The sequence below is a fragment of the Rattus norvegicus genome, chromosome 7 (genome assembly GCF_036323735.1).
Source record: "Rattus norvegicus strain BN/NHsdMcwi chromosome 7, GRCr8, whole genome shotgun sequence".
Lineage (NCBI taxonomy): Eukaryota > Metazoa > Chordata > Mammalia > Rodentia > Muridae > Rattus > Rattus norvegicus.
In genome coordinates, this window is record NC_086025.1 from 121,569,047 (window position 1) to 121,583,207 (window position 14,161).

The 14,161-nt window shown below is 48.3% G+C and overlaps 1 protein-coding gene and 1 long non-coding RNA gene across 3 annotated transcripts in view; one reads left to right on the top strand and one right to left on the bottom strand.

The window, feature by feature from the left end:
• Positions 1 to 3,255, bottom strand: part of LOC120093707 (uncharacterized) — a 17,812-nt gene extending 14,557 nt beyond the window's left edge. For both annotated transcript variants that reach the window (XR_005487295.2, XR_005487294.2), the window contains exon 1: positions 3,089 to 3,255. This is a non-coding gene — a long non-coding RNA (uncharacterized LOC120093707). The remainder of the gene's footprint in view (positions 1 to 3,088) is intronic.
• A 52-nt stretch (positions 3,256 to 3,307) lies between these two features.
• On the top strand, positions 3,308 to 4,540 carry Zdhhc25 (zinc finger, DHHC-type containing 25). Its single transcript, NM_001039333.1, has one exon. The coding sequence runs from the start codon at positions 3,462 to 3,464 to the stop codon at positions 4,299 to 4,301; it is 840 nt and encodes a 279-aa protein (NP_001034422.1). The 5' UTR covers positions 3,308 to 3,461; the 3' UTR covers positions 4,302 to 4,540.
• Positions 4,541 to 14,161: the final 9,621 nt, after the last annotated feature.

Genomic DNA, 14,161 nt, shown 5'->3' on the forward strand with positions numbered 1-14,161 from the left:
CAAGTTAGAGTCATCAGAGAGGAAGGAGCCTCCGTTGAGAAAAATGCCTCCGTGAGTCCAGCTGTAGGGCATTTTCTCAATTAGTCATCAAGGGGGAAGGGCTCAGCCCATGGTGGGTGGTGCCATTCCCAGGCTGATGGTCCTGGGTTCTATAAGAAATCAAGCTGAGCAAACCGTGGGAAGCAAGCGGGTAGATAACATCCCTCCATGGCCTCTGCATCAGCTCCTCCCTCTGGGTTCCAGCCCTGCTTGAGTTCCTGTCCTGACTTCCTCCAACGATGTAAGTGTAAGCCAAATTAACCCTTTCCTCACCAACTTGCTTTTTGGTCATGGTGTCTTCATCACAGTAATAAAAACCATAGCTAAGACAGAGGGCTGTGTAAGAAAGGCCGCTGAGCAAGTCAGTACATTCATGGCATTCTTCCATGGCCTCTACTTCAGTTCCCCTCTCCAGGTCCCTGCCCTCATTACTGCCCTGGATCCCCTGGATGCCGAGTCGTAGTGCCTGCCATCAACCAAGTGAAGGAGAGTAAAGACCACTGGTCCAAATTTTTTAGTCAAATTAAGCAAGCTTTATTATATAAATAAATATATCTGGCTCGGTGACTCCTCTCCCTAAATGGGGGGGGGGGGAGAACCACCCTGAACATAGGAGAAGTGGGAGTTTTATACCCCAAACTCTGCACAGCTGGGAGGAATGAGCCATAGATCCATAGGAAGGCATTCCATCCCAATCCAGCTTCCCACAGCCAAGCTCCTGTCCCAGGCCAGAGCGTCTCGGCGAGGAGGTAGACTAAGCCTTCAAGTTCCCAGCAACCGGCAGGTATGTCCAAACCCTGAGGTCTCCATTCTGCCTTTCCCCCAGCCTTTCCATGAGCCGTTCACACACTTCCTTGCTGCTGGTGTCACTCAGTTGGCGTCAATAGAGAGGGATCCCGAGCCCACCCCTGACGATCTACGCTGAGAACCTAACTGGGTCCTGATCATGGAACCTAAGCCACCAGACCCACACTGTAGAGTATGTGCTTCTCAGGGAAGTCCCGTTATATTCCTGTAGTGCTGGCAGTGCACCACTGAGAGCAAGCATTTAAGATGTGGCCCCAACACCAGCAAGATGGTAGCCCCATTCCAGGCTCAAACACAAAACCCAGGGTACCGGCTGGCTTTGTGTGTCCACTTGACACAAGCTGGAGTCATCACAGACAAAGGAGCCTCCCTTGAGGAAATGCCTCCATGAGATCCAGCTGTAAGGCATTTTCTAAATTAGTGATCAAGGGTGGGAGGACCCATTGTGGGCGGGGCCATCCCTGGGCCAGGTTCTATAAGAGAGCAAGCTGAGCAAGCCAGGGGAAGCAAGCCAGTAAGAAGCATCCCTCCATGGCCTCTGCATCAGCTCCTGCTTCCTGCCCTGCCTGAGTTCCAGTCCTGACTTCCTTCGGTGATGAACAGCAATGTGGAAGTGTGAGCTGAATCAACCCTTTCCTCCCCAACTTGCTTCTTAGTCATGATGTTTTGTGCGTGAACAGTAACCCTGACTAAGACACCCAAGTGTACAGAGAACCACACACCATATCTGGGTCATGAGGAGAAACAGCAACTGCATACACTTAGATGTAGAAATAGAAGGAACCACAACCAGGGCACCCAGGCAGTTTGGATGGGCCATCTAGCAGGTAGACACAGGAATGTCAACACCTAGAATGGACAAGAGGCTCATCCAGAAGCCCCACGACTCACGAGGATTTTCTTGAGTTCTATCCCAGAGAGCGGAATTCCCTGAAAGTCCCACATGAGTCACCATACATGGGGGACAAAGAAGCAGGTGAACAGCTATTTCCAATTTCACGACGCAGAACTCAAACACTTGGCTGATGGCTTCCAGCAGACATCAGGGAGGTCAAGGTGTGTTCGGAGGGTCTGGAGAGGGGAAAGCTCAGAAAGTTCCCAGCAGCATGAAACAGAACAGACAGAAGGCAGGGGAGCTAGCATGGTGGAGGACTCCAATGGTTTGCATGTATGCAGGTGTAACATGTATGTTCACAGAGGCTTCAACACCCCACAGATTCTGCTGCCCAAAGGAAAGCCACTCCACATGACAAAGAGACCTGATAAGGGGGTGGGGTAAGGGACAACAGTGACTTTTCACCAGCAAGCTATAGTTTGTCCCCTAGTCCCTGCATACCCACTTCTGTTAGATGTGGTGATAGTGACATACAAGGAGCAGCAGAAATGATCCTTGCTGCGATTTATCACACACACACACACACACACACACACACACACACACACACACACACACTCCATCTCTGCAGCCTACCCTAACAGAAGGGTTTTTAAAGGGGCTCAGAACACTGGAGAGCCCAAAGCACCCTAGCCTCTGTACAGACGAGTCCTGAATACAACACAATTGAAAAGCACCACCACCCCATCCTGCCTCTCCTGTGTTCATGGACAAACAGGTCCCTCTACCCTGGTGGTGCCTCCAGAAGTCCAGCCACCCATATTTGTCCCCCATACCACTGAATTTGAGCTGTGGAAGGAGAAGGCAGTTGGATCAGGTCATCTCTGAAGCTTTGTCCAAAAGCTGTCACGCCTGAGAGGCCGCAGACCCCAGCACTCTCCAACATGTCTGTCACCAAGTGAGCCTAAAGCAAGCCTTCTTTTGTGGTTAGATCAACCATATTATTGCCACACTGGCCCCACTGGACAGATGCTCTTTGTGGGGATGCTGACCCAAACACTGTACCTCCACCACTCTGTATGCTATGCTCCCTAATGGGACCTGGTCATGCACGGGCAGCACCACCACATACTTCCCTGGGTCTCTCCTCTTGTTCCACAGGAAGTGTTGAAAGATCTGCTTGCTGGGCTCTCGATGGAGGTACATGTGGGAGCTCCTCAAAGAGGGTTCTAGAGCTGTCTTTGCAGGCCTTGGAGTTGTCACATTCATCAACACCACACCTTCTGAGGAGAGGCTCATAATCTCTCATCTAACCTACTGAGTCCTCCCCTGGGTAGACCTTCAGTCCAGAACAGGAAGGGGCAGAAGCCCAGGCTCTGGACCAGTCAGCAGGTGTGGCGTCCTCACCTTGTCTCTCCTGATAATTTATTTAACTTCCTCTTGCCTGAGAGCAAAGAGGCTCCAACAGGTCTCTTCAGAGTAGAGAAAACAGAACCAAAGGGCCAGCACCTATAGGTGTCTCCTTCTCCCAGTCCTCTCCCAGGCCTTGAGGGAAACTAGGCCCTTTCTGTGTTCATAAACCCACCTGAGGGAACATTCTAGAATGTTGCAAGCATCAGCCTGTCAGGGAGCTCAGGAACCAATTCCAGATAAGCTGAGTGGGAGAGGAAGGCCAGAGCACCTTCCTCTCTCTGGAGGACCCTCTCTGTAGGGGGTTCCTCCAGGACGCTGGGTCAACCATCAGGATGCTGGCTCTTAAGCAGGCCTGAGGACTCTCTAGATGTTCTCATGGGTCCAAAAACGTGGCATGTCTGAGTCCAGCACCGGACTAGAGACCCCGCTGCAGACCCCCAACCAACGCTGCTGGTTCATACTTGATCCCATTGGCATCCTGTGTGCCATGGCCACGTGGGCGCTGGTGCTGAGCGGTGGGTGGGTACTAGTCCGGGACCTGCTTATACCATCTAACAACATGTTGTACATAGTGGCCAATGGTATGATCTTCCATCTGCTGGCCTCGTTGGCGCTCGTGTCACACCTACGGACTATGCTGACCGACCCAGGCTCTGTGCCCCTGGGTAACAGGCCCGGGCCTGACACAGTGTCCTACTGTCCTGACTGCCGCTCTGCCATACCGAAGAGAGCAGCTCACTGTGCAGTGTGCAAGCGCTGCATCCGCAAGAACGACCACCACTGCCCCTGGGTCAACAACTGCGTGGGTGAGGACAACCAGAAGTACTTCTTGCTTTTCATAATGTACATTGGACTTAGCGGAACCCACGTTCTACTCCTGCTGGGCATCCCTGTCCTGTGCAGCTACGCCCGGGGCGAGTGGGATTCGAGCAGCAGCGTGTCCCCACCTGCCCCTATCCTCTTCCTCCTCCTGGTGGCGTTGATGGGCTTCGTCCTTTCCTCGGTGATGCTCTGCACCCAAATGTGCACCATCTACACAGACAAAACTACAACAGAGCTGCTGTATCAGAACACACACTCACCAGGCAATCGGGCCAAGTGCGCAAACCTGAAGGCTATTTGTGGCTCCCACATCTCCCTGGCCTGGCTCAGTCCTTTCCATTCCCCGGAACATTACAAAATGAGTGAGCCTCACAATACGGCCTGAGTCATTTACGGGTGTCCAGAGCAAAGCACAGTGCCACACAAACCTGAACAAGCCAGTTCCCTGAAGGAAACCAACACGGCAGAGTAAAAAGTAATATACCTCAGATTTTCTTGGGCAATAAAACAGGAGAGGAAAGTCAGGTGTCGCAGGAACGCAGAGGAAATTGAGCTTCCTGTGCCCGATTGGGGCTCTACCATGCTGTCAGGTGGAAAGCAATTAAAGGCATCCCTTTGACTACCGGTCCTGAGTGGGTACCCACTCTCGTTTAATTTTAACTGTACATTCTAAAGTAATCGCAAGATGATAACCTGCCTCCTGCGGTGGGCTCAAAGAGCGTCATTGGGTTCTGAACGGTCTTTGCATTCCTCACAAGTCCAATTCCTTGCAACGGTAGGGGGTTTTTTTTCTCATTTTTTTTCATATTGGTGGATTTGATTTTAATTAGAGTCTCTGCTTTGTGGTTTATCAGTGTACCCTAGTTTTGGTTTGGGGTTTTGTTTTGATTTGTTTTATCTTTTTGTTACATGTATGTCCTTATTTGGTGGATGCCCACATGCTATAAGGCTTGTGTCGAAGTCAGAGGTCTGTTCTCTTCCCCCATGTGGATGCCGAGTATCACAAGAATCATCAGGCACGATGGCAAATACCTTCACCTGATGAACCATCTTGGTGATGGAAAGACTGAGTCTTCTTCCATTGGCTGTATCTATTCACATTTCACTCAAGACCTCACTAGCCACAGGAAATGACCGGGATGTCTGAGGTTACTTACACTTTTTGATCGAGCTGTACAAGATTGACCAGAGGTTCCTTAAAACAGAGGGTAGAAATCACTAACTATAACTTCTGTTTTAAGGTAAGGATATGGGAGGTCCCTCCTGTAAGACAAAACATGGGGCTCCTAGTGCCTAACCTGCCATCTTAGGGTTTCCATTGTTGCAACAAAACACGATGGCCAAGAAGCAAGTTGGGGAGGAAAGGGTTTATTCAGCTTACACTTCCACATTGCTGTTCATCACCAAAGGAAGTCAGGACTGGAACTCAACACAGGATAGGAACCTGGAGGCAGGAGCTGATGCGGAGGCCATGGAGGGATGTTACTTACTGGCTTGCTTCCCTCGGCTTGCTCAGCTTGCTTTCCTATAGAACCCAAGACCACCAGCCCAGGGACGGCACCACCCACAATGGGCTGGGCCCTCCCTCCTTGATCACTAACTGAGAAAATGCCTTACAGCTGGGTCTCATGGAGGCATTTCCTCAAGGGAGGCTGCTTCCTCTCTCTTGACTGGAGCTTGTGTCAAGTTGACATAAAACCAGTTTACCTGCTCTGCCACCACATGACACCTCTTGTGACTGAAGTACCATGTCAACACCAAGAAGTCTATACCAGTGCCACCTACCAGCCCTGCACATGTAACTCCATGAGTGCTCATGCATCTAGCACCACACGAACACAGAACTCCCCTTTTATAAGTGCCCCTTCCCCCTTCACCTAAGACCTTCTACATCTCCGGGGTTCTATCGTTTCAAAAGCACTACATAAATGGAGTTATACGGCATGCCATTGTTCAAGGGTATTGTTATTATTATTATATTATTATTATATTATTATTATTTTATTAATTTGTATTGTCCTGGAGATTCAGGTAAGGTTTGCTTGTGTTAGGAGTTGTCTTTTATTGATAAGTATGATCAGTGGTATGGATCTGCTGCAGTATTTGGCCAGTTTGGACCCGTCACAGATGAGGCCACTAACGACTGTGTGTGGCAGTTGTGCACCTGTACTTTTCTGTTTCTCTGGCACCAACGCCCAAGGTTGCACTTGCCGGTCACAGAATGGGACACCTCCAAATCCTGCAGCGCCTGTTTCCTGTGTCATTCACACCTTCTGTCACTGCTGTCAGGGATGAGGGACATGACCGTCCCACACCCTTTGGCGATAACACCAGGCATTTCATCTCGCCATTCTCATGATGTGTGGTGAGACCTCTCGTGGTTTTCATTCTCTCCTGGCTGATGGAGTGAACCCTCTTTCCCTGTGCCTGTTTTCCATCCACACACCGCTTCAGAGAAGCGTCTGCCTGTTCCCTGATTGGTTTCCTGGGTATTTCTCTGTGATTTATACAAGACCCAGCATGGCCTCTGTGAGTTCATTCACTCCAGCCTGTGTGCTGGTGGACTCTCTCTCTCCCACTGGCTTCCTTTGGCACAGTATCAGATTCACTCGGGCCTGGGAGGGTCTGTTTCTGGTTCCTCTAGCACTAGCGTCTCAGTGGTCTCTGTTCCGCCTCCCCGCACACAGCCCCCTGTTTTAGTATCTGGCTGTGGCTGCTGTAGCATCAAATGAGACAATTCCTCCAACTTCCCTTCCAAAAGTGTTGTAACTCTGTTCCATTTACAGCTTAGAGTAGGAGTTCTAAGTTTAGGTGAGTAAAGAGGTCTACAGGGAGTGCTGATAGCGTGCAGGGGTGAGGCTGAACTAGACATCTCTATGCCTTCTGCTCAGTTCTGCTTTAAACTTAAAATTCCTGTGAGAAACAAATGCAAGGCTGAAGGGGGAGATGGCTAGCCTCATGGTCCACGTTCCATCCCCGAGACCGACGGGAAAGGCTGGATGCGTAACGGCTCACCTGAGGAATCCCTATAGACACGTGGTAGAGATAAGAAAATCGCCCAACTGCAGAAGTGCTGGGCCAGCATCTCAAAGCTTGCAGTGCAGGAGAAACAGAACAGACTCTACCTCAATAATGTATGAAGAGAGAGCTAACTCCCAAAAGGTTGTCCCCTGACTTCCATGTGTCCATTATAGCATGTATGCCCATGTGCTCGTATGTGCACACACACACACACACACACATACACACATACACACACATACACACACATACACACACACATACACACACACACATACACACACACACATACACACACACATACACACACATACACACACACACATACACACACACATACACACACATACACACACACACATACACACACACACACATACACACACACACATCATAATTGGGGCTGAAAAGATTGCTCAGTGGACTAAGATCACTCATTCTTGCAGAGGACCTGGGTTCGACTTCCACCATCTACATCACAGTTCACGACTGTCCACTAACTCCAGTCCTAGGATACACATACATGCATATGAGCAAAACACTCATACACATAAAATGATCTAAAAAATGCTTTTTTGGAAGTCTCAGCGAGCAACAAAATAATTAGCTAAATGTGGTAGTGCACTCCTTTAATCCCAACTATTGGAAGGCAGAGACAGATGGATCTCTTGAGTTTGAAGCCAAGCCTGGTCTACATAGTGGGTTCTAAAACAGCCATGGCTACAAATTATAGAGTCTGTCTCAATGTAATAATAATTATAATAATTAATAATAATAATAAAATCAAAAATAAATTATGAGGAGAGAAGGAAAGGCAGGATCTTGCCAGAGGGTTTCGGGGAGACAGAACCTGAGCTAAGAGTCTTCTTCTCTGCAGCCTGGTGTGTTGCTCTGTTTATTTCTGGGTTTGGGGGTCCCATGGCCAGACTTCCATGTGATTATACCCGAGTCTCCCCCTGTGTTCAGTCACCTGTGAGTGGTAGGGGCCCTGGGATCAATTTCCACGCTCAGCGTGCAGGCTCCGGTTGCCTTCGAGCGCCGGGTTCCTCCTGCCACCCTGCCGAGCTTGTAGGTTTCATCTTGGAAGGTTTTTGAATTTTCCGGTTCCGTAGCATCCATGAAGCTTTCTGCGTGAATGGTTGTCCTGTCCGAATGGAGTCCTCTCAGCATCCTTTTCTATGAAGTACAAGTTCAAGTCTTCGCCTATTTTTTTCTTTTATTGGATCAGGTGAAGTTTTTCTAGATATAACCCCTTTCCCCGTGTAAGAAATAAATGGTGTGCGATCCGTTTTTGGTATGAGGTGCGCTTAGAATTCCTCAGAGAGTCATGGGTGGGCAGGGGGCACTAGGTCCCGATCTTCCCTAGCTGGCTGCTGGCATGTTCTCAGCTCATCCTGGAGTTGAAAAGTTGCTCCATGACTGAGTCCACACATCAGAAAGGGAGGGCATTGCCAGCCCCATTAGATACCTTAGATAAGGCTCTGTGTCCTAAGCCAGAGGAATGTAGGGTTTGGGGAGGGAGGTGTGCTGGACAAGCGTGAAGATCATACGTCTCTGACATACCAGCCTGTGGGAAAGGGGGGCAGGAATTTCACAGTCTGGAACCTTAAAGATCACTGTCTCGCTTGGTCCTAATTACTCCTCTAAGGCTGTGATAATAACCGTGTCCAAGGCAGCTAATAGAAGGAAAGGTCTGCTTGCCTTAGAGTTCCGGTGGAATAAGAGTCCATGGGGGTGGGGGTGAAGCATTGCCAAATGCTCAAATCCCTCTGGGGGGATGTTCTCATCCAAACCACCAAATACACCGCATTGGCACGGCAGCCTTTTTTGCCTTTTCTCTGAGCTGACATGCGTCTCTGCCAGTCTCTCGAATTCTCTCGCTTCTCACATGCCATAAACTATTTGAAATATTCTGCCACCTCTGGCTCATCTTTCTATTCAACCCCATTTGTTTGGGGATGTTCTCTCCCTTTCTGTGCTTTGGTCCAGTTCTTATGAGACGCTGGGAAAGGCCGAGCCTGGGCAGTGTTCCAAGCTTCCGTTAGACAAGAGTAAGGCCAAGTGACCACAGCAAGGCACAGCGACCATGGTTAACAACGATGTCCTGTAAGCCTGCAAATTTCTAAAAGAGTACATTTCCACAGGACCTACCACAATAAATGGCAACTTTCTGAGATGGTAGATATCCTAGTGTGGTTTAAGTGTGGTATAATGAATTATGTCATCATATTTTCCCTATGAGAATATACAATGGTGAGTTAAACATTCCTTTTAGATACTGCTCTATTAACTTTTAAGTTTACAAACCAGGCACAGTAACAAAATTACAATGTGCAACCGATCTTGGCACCTTCCCGGCACAGTTAATTTTTATTTTCCATCCTTTTTGGGAGGTTTGATTGCGTGTATTATACTTTTAGGTCTACTTATTTTGTGAGTATGAGTGTTTTGCCTCCATGTATGTATGCACATCCCATGCATGACCAACGCCCACAGAAGTCAGAAAAAGTTCGGCAGATACCCTGGACGTTAGGAATGGCTGTGAGCCACGACATGAGTGCCAGGAACCAAACCCAGATCCTCTGCGAAAGCAACAAATGACCTCAACCACGGAGGCAAATCTCCAGCCCTTATTATATGTTTTATTCTTTGAAAGTTCCATGGATTTAAAAAATGGATAATTATCAGTAAGCACTCGCCAGTTCTCTCCTACTCTCAAGCTCCCTTCCCCATCTCCCTCCAACCTCATGCACAATTAGTGTTGCCCATAAGCACACACGCATGCACACATGCACATGTACAGAGGTACTTTTTCTGTGTCAAATGATATCACCAAATATTTTCTCTTCGTTAGAGAGTTATATGGTGAATATGTATGTTTCTAAGTATTTAAACCGATCCTGGCATTCTTAAGCTAAATGTCTCTCGTGTGTGTGTGTGTGTGTGTGTGTGTGTGTGTGTGTGTGTGTCTGTGTGTCTGTGTGTCTGTGTGTCTGTGTGTCTGTGTGTGTGTATACATATGTGCACTCCAGGATACTACACAATTTGTTAATATTTTGCTATTTTGCTGAGAATTTCAGTTGGAAATGTCCCCAACAGGGTCTGGTTTGGCGCACTTCTTTTCCAGTTAGGAGTGCTATTTTGGGAGGCTGTAGAATCTCGAGGAGATGGGGCCTGGCTAGCAAAAGTAGGTCAGGAGGGGAGGGCTTCTGCAGATATGGCTTCCCGGAGCTCCATTGCTCTCCCCGCCTCCCTGTCTGCTGCAGTTGGAGGAGACTCTGTGGGCCTTTGGAGCCACGATGAATTGAGACCGTGAGCCAAGGCTAACAATCCTTCCTCCCACAGACTGATGCTTGCAGGCAATGCAGTCACAGCACCTGGACAGTGACTGACAGGCTTCCCACTCAGGAGGGACACTGGTTAGCCCAGATATAGTGTCTGCGTTTGGAATCAAGGTAACACTTTTCATTAAATGTGTGGGAAATGTTCTCTGCTTTTCTGTCTTCTTTTTTTTTTTTTTTTTTTTTTTTGGTTCTTTTTTTCGGAGCTGGGGACCGAACCCAGGGCCTTGCGCTTCTTAGGCAAGCTCTCTACCACTGAGCTAAATCCCCAACCCCTTTTCTGTCTTCTTAAACAACCTATGTTCTCATCCCCATGCCGCTGCTGCTGCCGCCACCGCCACCGATGATAATGGTGATGATGGTGGTGATGGTGATAATGATGATGATGATGGTGGTGATGATGATGGTGATGGTGATGATGGTGATGATGATGGTGATGGTGATGATGATGATGGTGATGATGGTGATGATGATGGTGATGGTGATGATGGTGATGGTGATGGTGATGAGGATGGTGATGATGGTGATAGTGATGATAGTGATGATGATGGTGATGATGGTGATGATGGTGGTGATGATGATGGTAGTGGTGATAATGGTGATGGTGTCTTTTAATACTTGCTGGAGTTTTCCAGCAAGATCATCTGTCCTGGAGAGTTTTTCTCAAAAGGGCTTCTAAGCTTAATTTTGGCTTTTTATTTCATGTTCCCATCCCATGATAAGTGGAGGGGAGATCAGGAGCACTCCCTCATGCACATACGTGTGGAGGCAAGAGGTTGACATCAGCTATCTTTCCTGTTACATCATATCTTCTGAGACAGTCAGTGCCTCTCACTAAGCCTGGAGTTTACTGTCTTGCTAGACTGGCTGGCCAGAGACACCTCAGTGTCCATCCATCTGCCACCACCTTCATCCCACGCACATTCATCACCTAGGACTAGAGTGCACCTCCTCACCTAGGCCTTTATGTACATGCTGGGGATTTGAACCCCGGGCCCTCTCATTTCTCCAGCATCTCAGACCTCTCTCTCCCACCTGCTTTATCCCCAGTGAATCAGAGTCTGCAGCTTCCTTTCTCTCCAGGGGCAGCCTCAGGCTGTGATGTCTGTATTCCTTCCATCAGCTCGCTCTGGAGCAGGGCCCATCTTTCCACTCCTGATATGTGCAGTGCGTGCCCTTTTTTTCTATTTGTCAGTTCTGATGGAACTTTAGACTTTTTTGTTTATCTTTTCAGAGCCTCGATTATGATTTTCATTTTTCCCCACACTTTGTTGTTTCAAGTCTAGTGATTTTTTACTTTTTTCCTCTTTTATACAAACTTACTTACTCCTATGGAAATGTGCAGGTGTGTGCATGTGTGTGCATGAACATGTGTATGTATTGGAAGCATATAGGAGAAAGAGAGAGAGAGAGAGAGAGAGAGAGAGAGAGAGAGAGAGGAGAGAGAGACTTTGTGTCTGTGTCTGTGTCTGTGTCTGTGTCTGTGTCTGTGTCTGTGTCTGTGTCTGTGTCTATGCGTGCATGTGGAAGCCAGAGGTTAATGCAGATGTCTTTTTCAATAACTCTCTACCTTATATATTGAGGAAGAATGTATTGCTTGAATCCAGAGCTTGCCAAATTCATCTGATCTGGCTAGCCAGCTTGCTCCAGAGATCCACTGCCCCTGCCTCGGGAGTGCTAGGATTACAGGTAGACCACAATACCTGCCCAGCATGTATGTGGGTGCCAGGAACCCACACTTCAATGCCAACATTTGTACAACAAATAATTTACTCTTTAATTTTTTTAGTCTTAATTATGTGTGGATGTTGAGGTGTATGTGTCCATGAGTACAGGTGACCATGGAAGCCACAGGAGAGGGTTGGATCCTCTGGAGCGGGAGTTACAAGTGTGAGCAGCTACGTGTGGATGCTGGCTGAGCTCCAGCGCTCTACCAGAGCTGTATGAATCTTAGCCACTGAGCCCCCTCTCCAGCCCCTTGGAAAGGCAACTTTCTAAGCTGCAGTCTCAGATGGTTGATTTAAGTCCTTCCTCTCTTTGGATACACTTAAGTAAACATTCTCCCCAATTTAAAGTTGATTTTTTTTCTTTAATTTTCCATGAGACATCTTTGACTGTGGATTATCTAGATGTGTCATGTTTAATTTTCTAGTAGATGAAGTTTTCTCTTTGATCTTTCTGCTGCTTCCTAGTTTAGCTTCATTGTCTTCAAAGGATGGGCATGGTTTGATTTCAACTGTTTTACGGGTGTTATAGAACGAGGTAGAATACGCCCTGCCTTAGCCAGTGCTCCAAGCACTCTTGAAAACGTTGAGTTGAGCCTGGCTGGGTGAGGACGAAGGGTATTTTATACCCTTGCTGACTTTATAGCTATCCCTCCGAGTACTCAGAGACAATAAAGCCCCCAACAACTGTGGGTGCATCTGTTTCTGATCCATCTTTCTTCTTCACATGTCTTACCTTAGTCGTTAATTGTTTATCTAAGATTATCGCCTCCTCCGTGGGCTGAGAGCTTTGGTCCATACAGAACCTCCTTTGTCTCTCACAATCACCTTTGCTCTGAACACAACTCTGTCTGACTTTTACATGGTGACTCCAGACCTCCTTGCTCATTGTACACATTTCTCTCTCTTTTATTCAGACCCTATTTATATTAGAATATAATATAAATTATATACATGGAATACGTGGAATGTCTGGTTGGTGGAGCATGACTGGAACATGTTCTCTTAGGAGTCTGGCAACTTTCCATGTGTGTGCGTGTGCTGTGAATGGGGGTGTTAGCATGCTTTTGCACATGCGTGTGAGCATACATGTGTGAATGGGCAGCTGGAGAGCCCAAGATTGACGTCATGAATTATTCCCAATTGTCCCTTCATTGTATTCATTGAGCCAGTGTCTCTCGGTTGAACCCAGAGCTCATCGACATCACCAGTCAGCTGGCAAGGGGTCCGTTCTGTGTCCCTTCCAAGACTGGAATTACAGGGAGGCTGCCACATCTTCCTGGCATTAATTTGGGTTTCTAGGGACTGCGATTCCAGTCTTCATGCTTGCTCTGCAAACACTTTAGATGCTGCGCCACCTTCCAGCCTTCGCTCTGACAACTGTTCTTTGACTAAACTGTTGACTGTTCTGTCAGAACTGTAGCATTCCTTGCCTCTGGACCGCCTGAGTCAGGACAGAGGTCTAATAGAAACGACCGTTTAACCCTGAACATATGATGAGAATGTGTTCACCTCATGTTATCACTGGCAAATGTCGAGATTAAATGTGGCTACCAAGGTCAGCTGTCCAAATTTAAAACTATAGGTGACAGACCTGCGTCCCTGAATGGCAGTGTGGGTGCAGACCTGCGTCCCTGGATGGCAGTGTGGGTGCAGACCTGAATCCCTGGATGGTAGTGTGGGTGCAGACCTGCATCCCTGGATGGCAGTGTGGGTGCAGACCTGTGTCCCTAGATGGTAGTGTGGGTGCAGACCTGCATCCCTGGATGGTAGTGTGGGTGCAGACCTGTGTCCCTGGATGGTAGTGTGGGTGCAGACCTGCATCCCTGGATGGTAGTGTGGGTGCAGACCTGCATCCCTGGATGGTAGTGTGGGTGCAGACCTGCATCCCTGGATGGCAGTGTGGGTGCAGACCTGAATTCCTGGATGGTAGTGTGGGTGCAGACCTGCGTCCCTGGATGGCAGTGTGGGTGCAGACCTGCGTCCCTGGATGGCAGTGTGGGTGCAGACCTGCATCCCTGGATGGTATTGTGACCATCCTATCATGGTGTTCATGGTGTTGTCTGTAAAACAGCTCAGAGCAGTCTTGGTGTCACGATTATGGATCCTAAAGGAACACAAACTGTCTGGGTTACCGTGTTTGTGACTGTATGAAACAC

What these genes read in the sequence shown, in the direction of transcription:
- Zdhhc25 (NM_001039333.1), top strand. Translation starts at nt 3,462, where the DNA reads ATGTTCTCATGGGTCCAAAAACGTGGCATGTCTGAGTCCAGCACCGGA.